Source organism: Aplidium turbinatum, chromosome 1, assembly GCF_918807975.1.
Source record: "Aplidium turbinatum chromosome 1, kaAplTurb1.1, whole genome shotgun sequence".
Classification (NCBI taxonomy): domain Eukaryota; kingdom Metazoa; phylum Chordata; class Ascidiacea; order Aplousobranchia; family Polyclinidae; genus Aplidium; species Aplidium turbinatum.
In genome coordinates this window covers 54,482,488-54,505,785 of record NC_137472.1, presented here as the reverse complement: position 1 = coordinate 54,505,785, position 23,298 = coordinate 54,482,488, and the positions used below count along the sequence as shown (strand labels likewise).

Below are 23,298 nucleotides of genomic sequence, written 5' to 3'. Positions count from 1 at the left end.
GAAAAAATGAAAATTAGTTTCTGACAAAAAAACGATTGATTGAGAACTTAATGTGCTGGAGAAAAATCGACAACAGATTAGGAACCAGCGAATAAATAATCAAACCAGAATTGGCGAGGTGCTACTTAATAACAAAACAAGTGATTCACTTTACATCAATTCAACGCTTCCACACGTTAAACTATACTCAAATGCCCAAGGAAAAAGTGTACTGTTCACGCTTTTAGAATAAATAACTAATTTTGGAAGGTCTTGCGCAGCCCTTCGATAGCTCAGTTGGTAGAGCGGTGGACTGTAGCGGTATAACCTCAGAAATCCATAGGTCACTGGTTCGAATCCGGTTCGAAGGACTTTTTTACTTTTCACAGATTTAATTTGATCCTCCACTGGTATCGGGGCCTGCTTACTTTTAATAAATTAATGACAGTATTGAAATAAACCAACAACAAATAACTATAAATGATGGTAGTCATAAGCAAAGGTGGGCAGTAACTAGTTACAAAAGTAACTAGTTACTTTTTGAGTAACTGTAACGGTAACTTCGTTACTATTTTCCAAAAGTAACGAAACGCGGTAACTAGTTCCTATTTTACCACTTTTTCAACAGTTACAAGTTACTTTTGCATTGATATTTCAGTTTGTAATTGCCGTTTATTTCTCTGCGCGTGTTTGTATCTTGCTTTGTGCGTATTTGCTGCGCTTGCGCAATAATGCATTTTTCTAGCAGCTGTGTCGGCGCAGCAATGCGCAATGAGTGAGTGCGCATGCACAGTTCTACTTTTGTTTTGTGGTCTTGTGGAGCAAGGTTGCCATTGCCATATTGACGAATTTATTGCCAAATTCCAGAAATCTGACGATTTTTTAAGACGTTTGGCTTCATATTTATGATTTGGCTCTTTTTGGCGATTTTTGATAACTGATTTGGCTAAATTAATTGTTTTTGGCGATTAATCAATATGTATCAAAGACAGGCAAGACACAACAATACAACAGGGTTGAGCATTACAACAATATATTTTACATATTTACAAATAGTTTAACTGCAAATATTTATAAAATGCAATAAATTTCAACTTACTTGAAGGTAACTAACTAACTAACTGACTATAAGCATCACGAAACACGCAGTGATTAAAAGCAATTTGTTGATGCTTATAGTCAGTTAGTTAGTTGCCTTCAAGAAGTTGAAATTTATTGCATTTAGTGTAACGCTTGCAATGCCTCTAAAAAGATTGTCTGACATCAAAACCAGCAACAGCATTGCTGTTTGCTTGCCGTTGGTGGACGTTCTTGTGGAAGCAATACAAACCAGATTTGGTCATTGGTTCGAGGACAGTGACTTTTAGCTTGCGACTGCATTCCACCCACAATTTAAACTTATCTGTGTTTAATGCCTGACAATTAATCCACACTGCTGAATTAAAGACCAAAATAAAACAGAACATGCTTCAAGCAATTGAAGAAGCAAACTGCTCTGCTGAAGAGGAGAGTAGCAGCGACACTGAAGTGGATGGTGGTAGAGCGACCGAAGACTTTTTTGCACCACTTTACGCAAAAACCAAGAAAAGAAAGCAATGCGCGTTGAATCTGTTAAAGGAGTATTTGGAAGCGGACCCTGAGCCCAAGTTAAGCGGATCCAGATTCACAATTGGACCGATGAAAAAACTGTTTTAAAAACATAACACTCACATTCCGTTAAGTGCTGCAGTGGAAATATTGTTTTCATTGCAGCACTTGTTCATCACCAGACTTTATTCGTTCATCCCCGACGCCGACACACGCCCCATCGGCCTGACACTATCAAGACAGGCATGGGTGCGCCTCAACCGTCTCCGTACGGGCGTCGGGTTTTTCCGCTCAACCATGCACCAATGGGAAATGGCCTCTTCTTCTTCCTGTGAATGTGGTGCCGAGGAATAGACCGCAGACAACATCATTGATTGATTGCATCTTTATCCTCGGACTGGGAAGGCTTCTTGCAGATCGAGCTTAATCCTGTCAGTTTTGCGTACTTGTAGAGGCTTTGAATTACTGACGCAGGCCCGTCACAGAGATTGACAGAGTGAAGTTTCCGATTGTTGAAGTCTTGTTGCCGGGAATTATTCTATTCATTAGATGCCGCTAAATGGAGAGCAGTCCTTAACGTGCGTTGCTCAAGCGCACGCCCTGAGAGTCGAACCAGTGCCGCTGATCTTGAAGCTTCTTCGTTCCAGAAGTGACGCGCTAACCAATTGAACTATCGGGGCGGACATCATCAATGACTGTACCATCTTCAAGCCACCTAACGGAATGGAAGATCTGCGTGTCATGGATGATGAAACCAAAGACTGGCTGCTCTTTAGTAGCCTTCCAATGTAGTCCGGGAACATCGTGAATCTGGGGCGGGAAAAGGATAGACCATCGGCTCCAGAGGTTCACACGACGATTGGGCAAGGACATTTTAAAGCCCAAAAGGGCAGGCCTAAGTGACGAGCACTTTGAAATGCTCGTATTTCTCAAAGGAAATAAACATATAAAGCAGTGAGTAATTTTTTTAAAATAAAACATTGTTGGTTTTGTAGCCTACTTGTGCTGTTATGTTAGCATGGATGGATGTAACACTATATATCAAGCGTTGCGGTTAAACTGGACTTGCATGCAGAGCTGGCCAAGTGCAGAATTTTATGTTCAGATTTGTGAGTAACTGAAAGTAACTAGTAACTGTAACTAGTAACGGTAACTAGTTACTTTTTAAAATCGGTAACTGTAACGGTAAGTCAGTTACTATTTTGCCAAGTAACATTAACTCAGTTACTTTTGAAAGTAACTTTGCCCACCTTTGGTCATAAGTGACTGAATAAATAGCTGCAATAACTAATCTATGCGCAAAGCTTTTACGTTTATGCCTTGCGTGTGGTCAAGCACAAAGTGGCAAACTTCGTTGGGTTGGTTGGATAGTCTACTGTTCACGTGCGAGTACACAGTGGGCAATGGGCATATACAGCGCAGAAACGTTGACCAGCTCCGTCCACGATTCGACAGTAAATCTCAGCCTTCGGTTGGGGCCTATTTGGGTGAGGAAGTTGACAGTGGCATGACGAATTCCCAGAGATCGAATCGGCCAAAAATGATAATCAAACCCAGCGTGTCATATGATATGTAAAATCGTTTTGCATCTTCACGTTTATTTTATGTTTACCTCCACCAACGTAGCCTAAGTGTTACAACTTTGTTCCATGCAGTGGCGTAGCAGCCACTTGGCGGGTTCTGGCTCTGCGCCAGGGGCGGCAGGCTGCAAGGGGGCGGCTAATTTAGACTCGAAAATGAAACGTGTCAAAGAGAGTGGAGTTTTTTTAAAAAGAAGAAGAACGCAAGAGAAGCAGAATTAAAAAAGCACAAGGGAGCTATGCTAAAGTTTGTAACCTCTTCTGGTTCAAATGTTTCTTTAACATTAGCCTACCAGAGAACGATTCAAATGAAAATCCAGACAATAAGGCTGAGCCCCAGAGAGATACTGATACAATGAAATCAATTATGCAGTGCCAGTTATAGCTTATATTGCTTGAACATGAAACTATTTCAAAATTTGATGCAGTCTACTTAGGGCGGCATTTTCAACGAAAGCCAGGGGCGGCAGCATATGCTCCTACGCCACTGGTTCCATGAACTTTTATCTTTATGTGTCATGATGTTTACAAACCCTAGTTAGAAACCCTGCTCGTTTGCAGGATGAGCGATTGATATTCATCCGCATTATTGCTTGATCGTACCATCTGATTAAATACAAGTGAAACCCTGGTCACTCTTATTACAGTTTCCGAACTGGTAAAGCTTATTGTAGCTTCATTATTTTGTTGTAAGAAAACAACACTGCCTGTGAGACAGCTAATTTGCATAACATTGAAAATTTAAAGCGCAAATATCTCGAAAACCAATGCGCTAGAAATGAGGACCATAGCCGTACGAGCCAGGGGAGCAGGGGGGGCAGCCGACCCCCTGTTGTTTCAGAACGTCGCGAATTCGGGCAAAATCTTGAAATTATTAGGGCAAAAATTGCTATATAAAAAGCTACAAAATTGCATGAATTAAGAAAAACTATAAATTAGTAACTTTTACCTATCAAACTAATTACAGCCTCTTATTTGCACAAGAAATGTGCCGCAAAATTGTCATTTGGCACACCCGTATTGATGTATTGTATTCCATGGTGATCAAATTGTAGTACGAAATGCATTAAACCAACTGCATCATGCCAATTTGGGCGGCCACCAAAATATGTCTCTAATAGTTTTGTGAAACTGCCCAAATCAAATGGCAAAATTTGCAATATAGCTAATTTTATTAATTTGCACAAATGCATCGTGTTGATTTGGGCAGCTGAAATCATGAAATTAGGCTATTTGATGAAACTGATTAGTCTGTTTATGCAACTGTCCAAATTAGCGTGAGGCAGTTTCCCCAAAATGAACAAATTTATTAATTTTTCCCATTTACATAACTGTATCGTTTAGATTTGGGCAACAAAAAAATACAAAAATATCTGATCATAGCCTAGTCTATTTATAAAACTGCCCAAATTGGCATGATGCAGTTGCCTCGGCATCAAAATTTACAAAGTCTTTAATTTTTTTCATAATATCAATAAATGCATCATCTTGATTTGGGCAACTACAAAATATAAATTTATATAAATCTGGTGAATAGCCTACTTTAATAAAACGATTCGGGTGGGGAGGTCACTGTACTTTTTCAACCATAAACGGACATAGCTAAGCAACACCACAACATTTAACAAAAACATGTTATACCTGTTAAAAGTAATGTTAAGGTGTTGCTTAGCTTTGTTTATTTACTTTTATAAAAGGTTCTGCTACTATTCGGCGAGTTGCCTATTCGGCGATTTTTTGAAAATCCAACGACGCCTTTTGCAAATCCGATGATTGAATATTATTCAATATTCAGACATTGACTCAATGTAAATACGTACTGTTAGGCTAATTGGGTTCTTTGAATCCTACGTCATCGTCTGTATGTAAACTTAGAATACTGTATATTAGTTATTTTTGTCATCAAATTACCTAGCCTAACCATATTTTTAGAAGTAGTGCTGCCAGACCTTTTTATTTTTGTACTAAAATTCGTATCATCAAAACTACTTTAATTGATTGAACAAAGTTTATTTGAACAGAAGTAGTATGTCTGTGTTTTATTACATTTAATAATTTATCTATTGTTATGTAGTTTTTTCTGAATCCGCATGGTCACCCTGAGCCGGTTTCCTGCAATGTTTATTTTTCTGAGTCTTTTATGACATCACAACTGAATATTTAAGTGGCGTTGTTTATTATTTGTGGTGTGTAAAACAATATTTGTTACTCCTACTTACTATGCCAAAGTGCAGAAGCATCGAGCAATGCACAAGCAAGGAATCTTCAAAGATGAATTCAGTTGTTCTATCTTGATTAGCCTACTTGGTAAGAAATTCTAGCTAGCTGGTGATCAGTGGCGTAGCCAAGGGGGGGTGGGTATTGCAAAGAGCGAGTTTTGCCATTACCAAACATTCAAATATCTCAGCCAGGAATTAGCAACAAGAAAACATAGAGACTTGTAGCTTTATTTCCGAAACATGCCGAAGAAAACATGATCTTATCCTTTTGCTATGCCACCGGACAGCACCCTTTTACAGGAATATTCATAACCACATTTTTGTTGAAAATACTCTCAGAATGCGCAAATTCAAAGTAATTTTTCAAAATTTTCTGGGGGAGGCCCCCCACTGCTGGGTGTCTCCATAAGCGAAACACACCGTCAACCCCCTCCCTTTCAAAATTACTGGCTACGCCACTGCTGGTGATCTTGTTATGTTAGTTTTTCACTGTTATCACGCACCGCATGCATTATATTTGGGCAATTTCTACAAAAGCGTGCACATTTAGGCAAATTTACGTTTTGCCCCGCCAAAATGGTTTGGTCTCGTACGGCTATGATGACATTTTTGGAATCAGCGTCAAAAACCCTAAGGATAACCTAATCGGATCTCCGTTCATACGGAGAATCTAATCTGCAAAGTAAGCTGCGGTTGGTATCCGCTGATAAAAAAAAAATTAATTTGCAGATGAAACTGCTTAATCGGCCGATCTGCCTAACAAGTAAAAAACCCACTGTTGGTGCATCTAACTCTTGATGATATAATATAGTTTGTAGTAGTTTCGGTGTAAGTTTGGACATACAAACTTTTTAAGTTTTATTACAGCACACTTTTGGGGGAAAGGTGGGGCAAAACGGTCCATTTAAAAACAAAAAACAATTTAAAAAATTTGCGCTATAAACTAAGTTTTTTAAACGAAAAAGAAGTTAGACCTGGTAGCCTGAAACCTAAAAGTGAACCTAAAGTTTAAACCAGATTGCCAGTAGTTTAACCTGTTTGACCAGATTCCGTTGAAACAAAAAGTTTTATAACACAAAAGTTTAGCGCATGTGGTTCAAAAACAGCAACATAAAAATACATAAATGAAAATAAAATGAAGGTTTAACAACGAAACAGCACAGCAGTTTTACAAGTTAAAATACAATATTAGCCCGAACGTTTTGAAAAACAAGAACAGCAGCTTACAAAGTACAAGTCTTGAATTGGTTGAAATGTTTTGAAATGCAAAGTCACAAAAAACTCTAATTCAACTGTAGTCTCTACTTAAAGCAGTTCTAATGCCTCCCATTTGATGCATTTATAGCACTGGATCCAGTCATCCGTAGGGGGATCATGATACAATTTATGACATAGCCCTAAACAACTACAGTTTTCATATTTGTGATTGACCAAAGTTGAGCGATTTGTTTTTCTTTTGCAGTTCCTCGTCGTGGCAATTGCTTCATGCAAGATATTTTGCGACTGGGCATATCAAATTCAGCAAATATTCTAATAACGTTTAGGCTGGACTGTAGCAAAAATTGGCTAAACAAATAGGTTAAATAAGGCAAAATGTTCACTGGCCAGGTTAGCATCACATGGCCTTTTTGTGTTCATCAACTGAACCAGCATTTAGTTGTCGGACCAGCCTTTTCATATGACATGTCGATGTCAGACTGCCTGGCTTGGATCGGCCATGATTGCAACTACACTGGTGCACAGAGTTCTTCCGTTTTTCTAGTGGGCCGTTTTTCCCCAACATGTAAGTCAGTTTTACTCCAAACCGGTGTAACGGTCCAGGAGTGACAGCAGTCCAAGAGTTATCAGGGTTGCCAAATATAATTAATTATTTTTTTATGAAAATAATTAAAACTTCTACTGCTCAAAAAGTTACATTGACAATTTTAGGCATTAATTAATTTTAAATGAAAAGGTATGCATTAGTTTGAGAGTAACTACTCAAATGAACTTAGTTGTAAAATTTTTGCTTTTGTATCGCTTTTAGAAGCGCCGGGCAGCTCTGGTTATTTGTGGTCTGACGTCATTTCTACAGTGCCACTCTACAGCAGCACAGTAACTTTGGACCGCAGTAACTCCTGGACCGTTACACCGGCAACTTTCAAAAACCTTTGATAACCAGTGTAAACTGGGTCATTTCAGCTAAGTTTTAAAATCGGCATAGCAACAATGCTTTGCTAATCACCAAAACCAAACCAGCAGATTACCAAAACAAGAAATCCAACATCAATACTTTGTTTCGCAAATAACTGTCGCATAATTTGTTGGTTTGCTTATAACAAACTGAGCAAAAACAAACTAAGCTTCATAACATCAACAGCATTGCGTCAAAATTCACCCCAACTGGAACAATTAAAGAGCTGGAGAGATAAACACTTCTTTTTAAATATTGAAAAGAACCGTTTTGCCTCACCTTCCCTAAACAGTATAAAAAATACGTAGCCTAGTTGCAAAGATTTCACCTTCACAAATTAATAAATAACAACTTTTACAACCTACATAAAAACAAAAAAAAATGCAAAAAATTTCATTTACTGCCATCGGAATAAAGATCAAGTAAAGCAGCCCTGAAAAACAACTTCACAAACCGAACAGTGTCTACCCATCCCAACGCAACGGATAATTACTGCACTATAGTATATTGAACACATGTTGTAGGGTCGGCTACTGCAAAAAAACAATTTGATTTAAACATAAGAAGTTATACAGATGGCTATCCACGTAATTGCAATTTTCCGTAGGGGAATTATCATAAAGCAAAATCCGTCATTTTTACATTGATTCAACGTCTGGAGACGTTGAATCGATGTAAAAATGACCGATTTTGTTGTCTGGGTTGCTTAAACCGTATAGCAGCATTAGGTTCGTAAATAGGTATAGGCCATTTCAGGTGACATTAAAATCTTGTGAAAACTCTGTTCATTTAGAAGTCGGCCTATTTGGATGGAACTAATAAAGCACAATGATTTGTGTTGTCTAATCACCTACAATTCCCATACCAAACAAACGAAATTATTTCTGTGTTAGCCTTCGACCACTTTGACTGCCAAGCCTTGTTTGGGAATAAAGCCTTGAATCTGTCAAGGTCACCACAAAATTTCAGTAAATGTTTAAACACACCAATGGCTTATAAATTTGTAAGACAAGGTTTGAATTAAAGCAGCAGTGGCTTGCATATTTATATGCCATGGCAGTCAAAGTGCTAGGGAAGAGTTTCCCAAACTGTGTAGGCTACAAAGCCAGGAAACAAAACGAAACATTCACGAAGAGTTGGACCCAACTACAGCTGCCGCAATATCGTTTGACAATTTGTTTGACAATTCGTTTGACAATATCGTTTGACTTGTTATACAATACTGTACAATAAAGGCTAGAAATCATCTTTTAAAGACCGTAAAATAATATCAGTAGGACAAGGACAAATTGTAAAAGTATGGAGAATTGGCCAACTTTCATACCACACAGTGATTAAGTCATTTTTTACATTGATTCAATGTTGCAGATGTTGGCTGGGTAGACTTCCAAAGAAAGTGAATTGTCTGCAGTGTGGGCAACAAAACAATAAATATTCCATTTGATTGCTGCTTTAGTTGTCTGACACCTCACTCAGGCAACGTCAGGCTCATGCTGCTCAGACGCAATTTCTGTCAATGTCGTCAGTTTAAGCGAATAAACCTGCCCGCTAGATGTCGTAAAACCTATAGTCACTGTCCATTGTATCATCACCGGACGAATCTCCAAATGAATTGTCATGTTTTCTGGGAAAAGGCCCAAGGTTTGGATAGGTGTTGGGGAGGATTGGCCGGGACCTCCCATGGCGTGTCCTGAGAATCAAAACAAAAGATTTAAACTTTTATAAAGTTTGATTTTTCGTCAAAAAATTCATCACAAGCGTAAACTAAATGTGACCAGACAAAAATAAGTTGAAGAGGAAACTATTCAGTCCGAAAACACGATTAAAGCAGAGTCAGAAGGTATAAGCAAGGTTCTGAGAAAATTGCTGTTATGTATCTGTCACAAAATATTCACTTTTTTTTGGAGGAGTGTATACGACATACATTACGTAGCTGTCGGCTGCATAGCCGAGTGGTGAAAGCCTTGGAACGGCAATCGAAAAGGCGCCGGTTCGACACCGTTCAAGAGCATGCGGCTGTGTCTTTGGCAAGACACTTAAGAGCATGCCTAAAGGTGGACACGAAGATTGGCTTCCTTGCCTTCCCGTCCACTTAATCTAAATCTTCAACACCGGGCGTAAGCCTGGATACGACAAACAGTGTTTTAACTCTCATTCTTGCTGCTTTACTTTATTCATTTTATCAGTATGTTTTTGTGTTATGCCATCGTTGCTGAACAGGTTGTGTTAACCTGTTTTAGCTACCTTGATAAAGTTAGTCGTGCTGACTGACGAAACGTCGGAAATACAAAAAGCTAGTTATCATCTTTAACATCAGGAGGTAACTTAGTAAATAGTCATCAGAAGAACGCAAATCACTTTAATTATTATCAAATGCCTGGTGAACAGTCCCTCTCTGTTTTTAGTACGTAGCTTACTCAAGTGATCCAGGTTGACACGCAGAATGTTCGGAAACAAATTCCTCTAGCAATGTAAAAAAGCACTGAGGATAACTTTTTCAAAAGATTAACATTTTATCCTTAGTCACAACCGTTTTCCTTCTATATTTAAGCACTCCAGACTGAGCAATTTCTTTAAGAACACAAGAAATTGCTGATTCTGGTCTACAACCCTACAAACATTACTGGCATTTGAAGCATAATCAAATAAGAATTTATAAAACCTTTTTATTTTATGAAACGTAATCTAGACAACATACCTTTCAATGATAATTTCTTCCATGGGAAGTCTGTCATCAGAGACAACAGACTGATTGCCTTTTGATGACCGATTTTTGCAACAACGCTGTTCTATCCACTTGTACACAATCGTAGCAATTTCCCCCAAATTCAAAAGCAGCGACAATATGGTCATGGCGTACATAAAGCGGAGAAAATATGTTTTTTCCTAATAGAATACAAATATCAATAGTAATGCAATGAAGACATCTAACGATGAAAGCAGATTGAATGCTAGAAAATAAGGAAATCTAAGAGACAAGATTTTCTTGCCGCGGTAATCTGTAATATTTCAAAATTAAATTACGTTTTAACCGATCCTTTGAAATCCGATAAAATCATTCTAAAAGAACAAATTTAATGTTTTCTTTCTGTGGTTTTTATTTGAACTGCAGTATTATTAAAGACACTAACCTATAATGTAATTGAAGCTACAAATTAAAAATGCTTATATTTTGATAAGCTCAACCGCTGCAGAAGGTCTTCTGCTTCTGGTCAAAGGTTTCGCAAAACAGTTGTTCACATACGTTCAATCAACATATTATTGCACACGCAGTAATTTACTGAAATCAAACTTAAAATCGCATTAACTACAACCATGCTACAACATTAACAAACCACATTAGGTGTTACTGATCTTTTGACATAACAGAAAATTGCTGAAACTTAATTAAGTGTCTTAAATTCAGTTACGCTTGAAAACGGGTTTAGCATATGGATATATATTTTGAAACCTATAACTAAAATTATTCTTATTTTCCTATTCATACAATGTTAACCAAAGTGAAATTTAAATAGATTTTCTTACCATTGGCCTGGAAACAAAACATTCCACTTTTCTTGGGCATGGGTGACCACTGCATAAATACATCTCATGGACTTCAAATTTGTATAAATGGTACTGCACATGCAAATAGACAAAATAAGGTAGCTAAAGTTAACTACGATGTGACAAACGCTTATAACAAACAATAGAAAATGACAACTACACCAATAGCAAAGCAGCCATAACTAAAGGATGTAAATTGTTAGAATACAAATTATAAGAAAAGAAAAATATTTTAAAGTTACTTTTAAGCGGTAACCTATTTCTTATTATAAAATTTCAGCTTTGATTTTTTGCAAATTGAATTGATCAAATCTATTTTCAGAACAACCACTTCCAAAACATAAAGACGACTTTTTGAACACAAAAATGTTTTGTTAAAAATGATCTTAATATTTTTGCTAGCAAAATAAAACAACTTTTAATTTTGATATTAATTATGATCTTAAACATACATTACTACTAAATTGTTTGATTTTATCTTTATCCCCGAACTGGGAAAGCTTCTTTAAGAGCTTAATCATGACTGTTTCTCATACGTGTAGAGGCTTTAAAATTACTGACGCAGGCCTGGTCACCGAGATAGATAGAGTAAGAGTTTCTGATAGCTGTTGAAATGTTGTTGCCGGAGAACCATTCCATCGACTATGTGCCGCTTAATGGGAGCAGTCCTGAAATGCGTTGCTCAAGCGCACACCCCGAGATACGAACCAGCGCCGCTTGATCTTGAGTTGAACACGTGACCACTGAGCTAACGGGGCGAACTGAATTAACTTTTGATTTTACTCCATGGGGAAACAATACCATGATGGTTACCTGTAAATATAAAAATCCTCCTTCAATAGCAGTCCTTGCCAGAATTTGTGCTGAATAAGCGCGAACTATCCCCGGGGTTTTGACAACTTCAGATGTATCATGCTTGTACACGGTTTTCATAGTAATCTCTTTCTTCTTTTTTCTGCATTTAAAAAACCAAATCAGAATTGTACATCATTACGTTATTACGCTGCAAATGTGTAACATATGTGTGCGGGTCATATGCAAAATTGGTATGTTATTTTTGTTGGCCATTCGAAGACTGAATCCTTTAACTTTCAAGGCTATATATTGGTGTCGACCACATATTTTCGTACAAGGATTGAAACTTTCAATAGATTTGCAAAAAAAACACTTGTTGTTTCGATGTTTTTATATTAACAAACAAATTGTGTAACTAAAATGACTGTTGTCATTTTGTAAATGGTCCTTTTTCCTCTTTTCCTGCTAACTGGACCTTGTGTATCCTGTACTTATTTCTTTTATATTTTTCTGCGTTGTTAATAAAATTTGCAAGAAAAATTAAGCTATTTCATCATTTAGCGATCAATTGACCGGTATGGTAGTTCTAGGTAGGCCTATTTTTAATATTTTTACAAAAAAAAAATAGTGTAAAGCGATTATCCTCATAGTTCATACCTAACTCGAAGATTAGACGGAATATCAGCTAAATATATAGTCACTAGTAGAAAATATCGCAAAAACAAAATGCCCTACCCCGTTAATTGACCGGTATGGTAGTTCCAGGGTAAAAAGGACCAGTTTCTTAAAAGTGTATGTCCTTTCAAGTTCTGCCTATGATTCATGTAGCTTTGACAAGGAATTACTACAAACTATGTAGCATCATTGCAAACTGTACAAAGTTTTACCAATGCATTACTGTATCGGTATCACACTACCAAAAACAGAAATTTAAAAATGAACCATGTATGACAAAAGTACGCCATCTTGCAAATACAAATTGTTTGAAATATTCTTTCGGTAGAAACATTTCTTTGGTTACTTTGGGAGAACTCTTATTCTAATTCACTTAATGGTAATGAAAAGCATGCCATTAGACTTCAGTAAGACCTGGGATTCTGAAAGCTTGCTGATAGGCAATGTTTGAATTCTTTGTTAAACAGTTTCTTCATCATCTTCAAGTTAATAAAATTGTTTTGCAGCATCTTCAAAGCCGATTATTTCAGATATTATCACACGACGGGTAATTTAAATAAGGAAATAAGCCTTCAGCAACCCTTGCGAAATCAGCGTACCGCAACGCAAAAGAGGGCTATAATGTAAGCTACCATTAAGTAGTTGTATAAAGTATAGTCTTTGCCAACTACGTAAACACTGTTGCTTACTTTTTCGTTGATGCCTTGTCAGCTTTTCTTTCCCCATCCTTTTTAATGGCGTAATCGGCTTGGTTCAAACGCTCACCCAAACTTTTCGACCGATTTATTTTAAAAAAGACGTCTTCTTTGTTATTTTTTGACGCTTTGCTGTTGTCTACATAACACAAAACAAAATTAAAGCGCAAGTTGAACAAGACCACGCATCAAAGAATAATCTGGGCGAAATATTTTAAAAGCTTACGATTCTTTTCGAAAAGAAAAATCTCAGGCTCCGAGCATACCCATACAATTGGATAATGATAAGAAAGTTATTTTTGTGAGTAATAATGACTGGGTATAGTGAATGAGCAGCTGATACCATAAGGATGTAATAGCGGAAAGTAGCAACTGAGGAACTGCCGCTATATCTACTAAGTATTACTATGATCAAACCACCAAATGTCGTCCAATTTCTTATTGTAATATCCATGCCAACAGATCGATGCTTTTGAAAACAAACTGTGCAAAATCAGGTTAATTTGCTGGCAGAGTAACGAAATTACCAGAATACTCTATCATGTTGTTATTGCAAGAAGAGCCTGTCAGTTTATATGAATTAACCAAGCCGGAAGTACACATTCATTTTGACTCCTCCAGTTTACAATAAAGAAGTTTCTTTCATATATACTTCAATTTGATTTATTGCTTTCAAATAACTTATTGCAGATGTGTTCAAGTTAAAATGGTTTAGATGGATTTTTATTTTCGTTTTTAACACGAAAAGTCACTTTGCATCAGAAAGCATTTAAAGATTATATAAAGCTTGCATTGAAGGAAGCAGTACGATCTCACAAAAATAGTTATCAATCAATTTAATGCAATAAAAAGATTTTGCTTGGATTCTCTACTTGCTTGTGCAAAATGTTAAAGCACAAGAAGAATAGTAAAGCTGTAACAGCTAAAACCATCTACAAAATCTGACACTGTGTTTTGTTTATAATAAATTTTTAGTTCTCTCTATTTTAAAATAGTAAAAAAGATGATAGCATAAATGCTTTTCTCCCAAAAAAATACAAACAATAAATTTCTAACCAAAATAAAACGCTATCTCTTAAGTTTTATTTAAAATCTTTTTTTTGAATTTTCCAAAAAGCCGCACTTGTGTGGTGAAAGCTCTAATAAGCTTGAATTGCCAATTTACTGTGGTAGCTACGGACAGCGGCCAGTGTTTCGATCTTCCGATCTCTTCAGCGTAGTAAAGTGAAAGTGAAAAGTTGTCTTGAGAAGGTGGTTTCTGAGAGTGATGTAATAAGCCAATCAGAATTGACTTAATTTTTGATTTCAGACTCCAGCGAAACGTAATTTTACTGCCAATTAAAAGATGTGACTTTTTAAAGAAAAGTTGTGCTAAGCAATGACTGGAACTTGTTAAAAATAAAAACTTGAGAAAAAGACAGAAATTTATCACTAAGCTAGGACATAACAATCAAGAGATCGGAAGATCGAAACACTGGCCGCTGTCCGTAGTTATCTTTTATTTAAACAAACATAAAAGAAAAAAGAGTTAAAATGTCTTTTTAGACATTATTTTCAAACAAATAAAAGAAAGTCAAAAGTCATGTAAATTTCACTTTGTGTGGAGCTACATGTACTTGAGAGGTTAACTGTTATTTCTTTATTCACTTGTTGATTTATGCATATCAGTTTGTATCCTCTTTGGATCCTTCTCTTGTATCATGGGCCAATCCTATAGATGTTTGCTGGAACACCCCTTCATTTTTTGAATCTTACTGGGGTACTTTATATTTTTTTAAATAATATAAATTTTAAAAAAGGCTCGGGTTTTGCAATGTGTTGCAATGCGTGTCAAAATTAAAAACAAAAACGTGCTTTGTTTTAAGCGACATAAACCCAGCGAGCAAAACTAATCTTTTCTACATTGATTCAACGTCTTACACACGTTAAATCACTGTAAAAAACGAAATTTTTGCCGTCTGGGAAATGAGACATAAGTTGTTGTATGGATATAATTGTGATTCTTCTTGAAGCGAAATCGAAAGCATTTTGCTCAGAATTATTTCAGTTTTGTTTGTAAATTTTTTTAAAATCAAATTACAATTGAACTCTGTCTAAAATTTCAACCAATCATACTCAAGGCATCAGGGTGAAGAATCACGTCATCATATCTCGGTAGCAGCGTTCCGTGGGAGGAGGTTTCATTGTTGAATTCGTCACGCGCACCAACACGTTTTGACACGGTGACAGCTGTGACACTTGGTACTTTATTTCCTGAAAATAGTATTTCCTGAAGCTCACAGTTCCGCACAACTGAATATAGGAGTGATCGTAAGCAAAAGCCTACTAAACTTATGTTACCACATACTGTATATAATGAAGGTAGCTTGCGTGCACCTTTTCGCCCACTAATAAAAGTGATTGAAATGAATTAAAATCTTCCTGTTCCTAATTCAGAAATGTTTTTTAGCTATCAAATTATGATATCTAACATATTATGATTATTTAATTTTGAATGAAAGCAAGGTGATATTTTAATAACTTTCTATATGCAAACACAAAAAATGTACAAAAACACCACATCGTAGGTCATCACTTCAGTGCCAATGCAATAACTCAATACAAATGAAGTTATATTTTTACGTAGGCTATGTTTTAAACACTTCTACAACACAAACAATGCTTCAAATTTCGACCTGTTTTTGATTCGTAGGCTACTTTTGACTAGTTCAAAAGGCGTCGCATTTTGTTTGCGCGTATGGTTACGACAAACAACTGATTAGTGGTAGAGAAGGTCAGGTCAATACGCAAATATTATGAGTGTTGGTTTGTAACTTTAGATACTTTGGTAAACATTGAACATCTGAAAAAATTTGTTAAATTCACAACAAGTTTCTAATAGTTGAAGCTTTCAGAGTGTTGATCAATGGATGTTTATGAACAATAGTAAATGCATACATCGCTGCTTGGTGTGGTTAATTTGTGAATTTTACCAACATCATAAAAAGTTTGATTACATTTTGTATTGAGTCCATATAACGGCATCTGAGACCCATTAGTAACCAACACACTGCTTAAAGATGGCATTTAAATGCGTTGCAAATATGTCTGCAGATGTTAAATCAATGTAAAACTGTAGTGATATACTAGCTGAATAGTTCCATTTCATCACACAGTGCCAGAAGATTAAGACATTTCCATCAAGCTTGAAAGATGTAGAGAAAAGGTTTGGTTGTGACTTGTGATACTGTACAGTGGACATTAACCTTGACAGGAAAAAGTATTTTGTTGCACGTCAAAACACCAGCATCAGTTCAGTGCCTCGTCTCGACAGACATTTCCAGAAGGGTGTGCAAAGAAAAATGAACCAAGGAAGGTCACAAAATAAAAATGTAATTTCTAGGGAGCAAATCCTAGACAGCAAAATCCACCATTTTGATATTGATTCAACGTCTGCAGTCGTTGAATCAATGCAAATATGGCGGATTTTGCTGTCTGGGATAAAACATGCTTCAGAACATTGCCCTTAAAAGCTGTCTATATTTGGTCGTGCTGATCGTTTTAATGCAAGATTATTTGGCTATTTGGCTATAGGCTAACCTGTATCTTTTTCTTCAGGCAAAGAATTTTCTTGTGGGTTCTTGTAAGTGGAGGAAGGTGGAATCTTCGTAATTCGATGCATCGCATAAACCATAAACATAATGCTTGGAGTACCAACAAACAGTATTTGAACAGCCCAAAACCTTTGTAACAAAAGAAGTTTTAAAAATAGCATAAATTCGTTTGGTGTAGTTGATAAACAAGCACCAATTAAGCCAACCATTGAACGCTTCATATGGAATTTCATTCATTTGATATGAGTTTGGTAAGGTAATTGCAAGGGAAGGCGCAAGTACTACAACAGGGGTGGGGAACCTGCGGCCCGCGGGCCAAATGCGGCCCGCGTGACTGTTCCATGTGGCCCGCGTCAAAATTTCTTTACCCAAAATATATTGAAACAACAGCTCAAAAAAGAGTAGGCTCTGCATTCTCGGTATATTGCGAATGGGCTTCTATGACTAGTTAATCCATCATAGAAGATTAAGAGTTGCAATTAAGAGTTGAGTTACAATTAAGAGTTGCAACATCTTCCGTGTCAGCAGACATCACATGACTCACCAAAAATAAAAACCTTCAGCCATCCCACTAGCTGTGAAAGTGAAATAAATCATTGTCTACTAACTGTCTTCGTTGCATTTTTTATCTGTAAATAAAATTTCGAAATTTTTAGTGGCCCGCCTGTGTTATTTCTCATTTTATGTGGCCCGCAATACTAAAAAGGTTCCCCACCCCTGTACTACAACAAAGTGCAGCGAGCATCACAAAAGAATACTGCAGCCTGCAGTCTTAAAGCGACTGATGCATTTAGCAAAGCAAGTGCAATAAAATCCATTGCTTTTTTAGCCTTTTCAGAACGGAAACCTTCGTGTTTAGTTGCGGAATCAGAGTAAATGGAGAGAGATATATTCTTTACGACTGGCTGCCTGAGATGATCGTATAGCGTGAAACGTAGGCTGGGCCAACTGATGAGTCAGATTTTTTTTTTAAATCTTTGCGTGGGTTCACTTGTTGTCCGACCAGTATTTTTGGCATGACGTAAATCAACGGAATTTAACATTTTTCACACATTTTGCCCTTTATCCAACAAGATTACCAGATTTACCTCAGATGACGTAAGAATATATTCCCTCAGTCAATCGCAATAACTTTTGCTTGAACAAGCAGTTATTTCGCACCTATGAATTGTTGGAAATGATAAACACTGAGCGGTCAAAAATAAAAACCCCATGAAATTTGTTTTTCCCAGGTTAAGAATTTCTAGACGCGGATAGCAAAAGTATATTAAACGCAAAGACACCGAAGCTACCGGCCTGATATTAAAAGTATCCGACCATTTTTAGCAATAGCTTACATGCTTGCAACTAGTTTTAATATCATCGTGATATCTTGATTGTTCGTCTTGTAATGGCGGTAAGCTTTCAAGCTAGAAGTTTATTTTGTTGGTAAAATGACATTTAAAACGACATAATTTTGGTGTAAGAATGGTCAAATTCAATAAGCCACATTACACCAACGGCAGTCACCGCTTTTCGGTCTTTTGCGTGTGAGAAATGCTCATACTCAGTGAACTCGCGAAATCTAGTTGGCTCAGTCGGTGAGCTGTCATGGCTCTGTCTCTGTTTTCAATTGCAATCGTTATAGGCTATAACGCAAGAGTGAGAGATGGGACTCAACCACAGTTTCAATCATAAACGATAAAAGTTATCAGACACTGGAGGAAAGTACAATTTAAAGGTGACACACGAAAGATGAATATGAAGTCGTTAGGTTGTATGTGGAAATTTAATTAAGAAACTGAATTAAAGACAAACTGCTTTAACCAGACTACAGCAGTTTATAAAATAGCTAGGCTGAACGTATTTGTAGAGTATTATGAGACCATCTTTATTCCTTAAAACTCCTCAGCAAACATTTTATTCATCTCAAAATGTTATTCTGCACTACTTGGCATCACATTTAGCTCAGTAAACATAAGTAAATACTGTAGCCTTTAAAACTTTCTTTGTCTTGTATTACGTTCATAAAGTGAAGCACGCTTGGCAACCTATGCCACATACAATGTCTCGTTGTCTTACCGTATTTGTGAAATGGGTGAGAAATGGTTAAAGCAAACGTTTTCACAACCAGGTTGGAGGGTATTGCATTTAAAAGCAGACTGTTCATCGCTGTATACTGTGTCTCCAATGCTTGCTACCATAATCAATCTAAAACATAAAACAAGTATTAGGATAATTGTTTCATCTTGTAGCAATAGTGTCAACTTAAGTTTACGGATCCTTCGATTGTTCTTTACACGTTTCTAGAATCCCAACATTTTGGGGTTGCAGTGTAATTTATCCTACTTTAGATTTGGTCGATCTTCCCAATTTGATTAACTTTATATGAAAAAATTTTAGATTCAATATTTTCAACGGAATGTCAAGTTAAACATAAATGAAAAAAATCAACTTGTGTAGTCGTTGTCACCTTAAAGGTAACTTCGTCAGTAAGTTCTATTATTCAAACAATTGCTTAACACAATAAACAACAAAATGAAAAAGAGTTTTATGCAGGTTTCAAAATCCAAGGAAGGATTTTTGCATAGTATTTATAATAACAAGAACTGCTATATATATATGATAAATAGAACTGTTGGGAACTGCCATTCTATACGGAACGGTTTAGATGTGTGGCTGGCTGCAGTGACACTGGTTATCACGATGGTTTGCCACGAAGAAGATCTAAGTTGTTTAGTAAAACAGGCTCAAAGTTTCTGATTTTGCTTCGACTCCGCTCAAAAGTTCCTACTTTTTTTTAAGTTGTCTGCTTAGTGCAAATCGGTTCATAGCAGCCAACGAGTTTTTCTTAATAAATTCTGTTTCTACTTTTCAAAAGACGAGTCGAGGTTGACTTATTTATGAAAGAAAGCTTTACTAAAAATATTTTTGATTCCTAAACAAAAAATGAATAACATTTGTTCCCGTTCAGTTAGTCTAAATGAGACAAATTTATTCACGAATCAAATCGACTTTCAGAGATAGAATTTGTTATTTTTATTTCAACATTTTACGATGTTTTCTATTATCCTGGCATTTATTGGTCTTACACTAAAAAAAAATAAAAAAAATTCTCGTTCGGTCGTTCTGACCAAAGCTAAGAAGAGCATTTGATCGTGAAATAAAACTATAGCACTAACCTGAACATGAATAAGAACGTGATCCAAATTTTTCCGATAAACGGAGAATAGTTCGCCACACTTTCCAACAACTTTTCAAATATATGCCAAGCCATTCGAAATTATATTTTGTTAATCTTAAGTGAAAGATAAGATTCCCAGAACTAAACTTTTCTTACTTCGTTGCAGTTGTTGTTCAAAGGCTATGACACCAAACTGTAGTAGCCTATCGAGTTATAGTATATACTTCAAATAAACTTCTTTAAAGCAATATGGAAGAACCTTGAAACAAAACGTAAGCAAGTTATTGTTTTTTTGTCTTCGACTGAAGTAGAATTGAGTTTCAAGCTTTGATGTTGGTAGATCAGCAAAATTTTCGTGTTTTCTTTGTGACAAGAGGATGTTTTAACGCCCCGATAGCCTAGCGCGATACGCTTTTCCTGTGGATGAATGACACAGCTATTCGATGCTGTGGAAGATAAGCTCATCAGAGCTAATACGAATATGATTACACGCAATAAACGAGATGAAACGGCGAAGACTACAAATTACTCAAATACAGTGAAATAGCCTGGCGTACATCGGCATTGCATGGATGTTCTGCTTTTGTTGAAGCAGAACTGCTTATTGAGCTATGAAATCTAGTGCACACAGCGAGAATTAGTTATCTCTCGCAGTTGAACTCATGACATGCTTTAATGTTAAGTACACGGCTACACGCTAGTTAACAATGAGGGCTTGCATGAATGACACTAATACCTCTTTCCTCAAAAACATGAAAAAAATATTTTGTCTGATTCTTCTTTTACTAGCTTCACTAATGCCCTGCATAAACTAAGACAAGCAATCAGTTTTTATATTTCTTTCTTTTGCCAATGAACTTGAACCGCTGTGAAAGGATTTGCATCCAAGTCTGAAGTCTTTCGTTACACCTCACAAACCTGAGGTTTTAAAAGGTTTAATTAAAGGGAATGCCATTGTTTGTTTCAGAACCAATCGAAAATACTTTTATGGCAGTTGTGCTTATCAGAGCCAAGCTACAAGGCAACGTAGAGGAAACACGGCGTTTACTGATTTCCAAATCTTAAAATACACTTTGTAAACCAAGCCAGATTTTTTTAATCAATGACCCGCTTGCAAGCGGAAAAAGTGAACTGAGGTTGGATTTCATTCCAGCGGTTAAAAAGTAGGCTACTTCGATTTGTTGCAGAGGTGTTTCAGGTAATATCAAACTGAATGGTGAAAATTGAATTGAACATAAACTCAGTGATGTGAAACGCAAAGTCTACATAGCGTACGCTCATTTTTACATTTATGCAGTAGATAGCAAATTCGCATTGTCAAACAGCAAAACATTCTCACTTGAAAGATCAACCCAGCTTCTAGCTTTGCTGTCTCCTTGAGTTTCATATTGCAGCACCTCTAATAATGTTTTGATAATTATTGTTACAATTTTTTTTTCATGTGAAGCTGAATATTTCTTTTTCTTTAACGAGAAACAGTGCTGCTGCAAACATTCCAATTTGTTTTGTTGATTTTCGACATTTAGGGTTGAATACCATAGTTTGAATGTTGTTCAGTCCAATTAACTTGCTGTCAATAATTTTTTCATGATCGGCTACAGCTAAACATCAACTTGGCATCTAAACTGCTCTTTTACATTGCCTTCGTCAACGCGAAACGATGTCAAAATAACAACCTGTCGCTTCTGTCTTTTTCTAGACCTCTGCCATGCTGGCAGACTGTTTTTCGCTGTGATGGTCAGAAATAAAAACAAACTGAAGTAAAGGCAAATTCAACCTTTATACAGAGTTGCCAGAACCTAAACAAATTTTCAGCCAAAAATAGGTTTAAAACCAGCACAAGCAGCCTCAAAAAGAGCCAAAGCATATCAGTATTTTACGCACACTTGGTTGGATGGTTGGTTTTGATTCATAACTTTTGAATCTTTTTTCTTGGACTGACAAAGCCTTGATAGGTTATTCCTGGTAGTTTCGCATACTTGTAGAGGCTCTTGACGCAGGGCCGGTTACCGAGATTGGCAGAGTGAAGTTTCCGATTGTTGAAGTGTTGTTGCCGGGAAATTATTCCATTCACTAGGTGCCGCTGAATGAAGAGCAGTCCTAGGAATGCGTTGCTCAAGCGCACACCTCGAGAGTCGAACCAGCGCCGCTTGATGTTGAAGCTTCTTCGTTCACGAAGTTACGCGCTAACCAACTGAGCTATTGGGGCGGACAATAAAGTTTAAAATGAACAAAACGCTTAGAAACACAGACTTGGTTCATAAAATGTCACTCTCTTGTCAGAAACATTTGTAAACCTTTTAAGAATCACGGTAGCTTGCGAAAGTTGAGTTTCATTTGCTATTTGCAGCTCCGTTTTATAAAACCATTGATCAGTGAACTCATCCAACTGTTGTCTAATCTAAGAGATTAAGTGCTGATCCCTGATCAGGCCCGGATTTAGGGGGAGGGCAGAGGGGGCAGTTGCCCCGGGCCCCCCCGACTTTTGAAGGGCCCCCCTATGTGGAAAAAATGTGATTTTGTGTTAGTTTTTTCCTTTTGGCCTTTAAAGTTTCTTCAAAATGCTGTGCAGTACTGGACTGATGCTACTGTAGACGTAGAGATGGTTTTTCTACTTTTTCGCGCCGCAGGCTTGAAAATTTTTTTTGCACGAGGGCCCCCCGATCTAAAAGTGCCCCGGGCCCCCCATCAGCTAAATCCGGCCCTGTCCCTGATAGTCTGATCATCGTAGCCTATACTGTCGCCTATTAGGCCTAGCTAGTATTAACCCTCAGCACTCAATATTTCACTCAGATTAACCACAAAAGCACTGTTTTAATCGCACAGCAGACAATTTTGTTCTAGTCTGGCAATTTGCTCCTCTGCATGATGGCGTTCTTGGTTGGTAATTTGCTGCTGCAAGACTTCGACCCAGTGGCGTATCCTGGTTGGTTGAGCAAGGGAAGCAATAAAACTCGTGAGGGAATAGAGCGTGCCGAAGGCACGTGTTTTCTAGGGGGGTCCGGGGGCATGCTCCCCCGGAAAATTTTTGCAAAATTACACTCAAATAATGAATTATACTGCTTTCTGGAAACACTTTTAGGGTAATTTTTGTATGAAATTTATTAGCAGATAAACAGCTATTAACTTATTAAAGGTAGCTCTTACACACGAACGGGCAAAAATGCGACTATAATTAGAGAACACCAAAAACTCAGCTACAAAGTCAAGTCTAGCTTAGACCTCACATATCCTGTCTTATTCCAAAGTCTATCCAGCCAGGATAACAGTGTAAAGCCAACATTTGGCTCAAA

General features: G+C 37.0%; 1 protein-coding gene and 1 non-coding gene across 3 annotated transcripts in view; one reads left to right on the top strand and one right to left on the bottom strand.

Annotated features, from left to right (window-relative positions):
• Positions 1-261: 261 nt before the first annotated feature.
• Trnay-gua (transfer RNA tyrosine (anticodon GUA)) lies at positions 262-350 on the top strand. The gene is given in 2 exon segments: positions 262-298; positions 315-350. It is a non-coding gene; the product is annotated as a tRNA-Tyr (tRNA).
• A 6,067-nt stretch (positions 351-6,417) lies between these two features.
• Positions 6,418-23,298, bottom strand: part of LOC145783095 (gap junction delta-2 protein-like) — a 31,848-nt gene continuing 14,967 nt past the window's right edge. Inside the window, exons 1-9 of one of the 2 annotated variants that reach the window (XM_082594871.1) lie at positions 20,004-20,255; positions 18,904-19,032; positions 16,829-16,971; positions 15,365-15,502; positions 13,244-13,388; positions 11,898-12,039; positions 11,064-11,156; positions 10,237-10,424; positions 6,418-9,228 (exon numbers count right to left, since the gene is read on the bottom strand). In XM_082594871.1, the coding sequence (XP_082450997.1) occupies positions 9,087-9,228; positions 10,237-10,424; positions 11,064-11,156; positions 11,898-12,039; positions 13,244-13,388; positions 15,365-15,502; positions 16,829-16,971; positions 18,904-19,032; positions 20,004-20,098 (1,215 nt within the window). In that variant the 5' untranslated portion in view covers positions 20,099-20,255 and the 3' untranslated portion in view covers positions 6,418-9,086. Of the gene's footprint in view, positions 9,229-10,236; positions 10,425-11,063; positions 11,157-11,897; positions 12,040-13,243; positions 13,389-15,364; positions 15,503-16,828; positions 16,972-18,903; positions 19,033-20,003; positions 20,256-23,298 lie in introns of those variants that run through there. The other variant, XM_082594879.1, reaches the window with a different exon arrangement.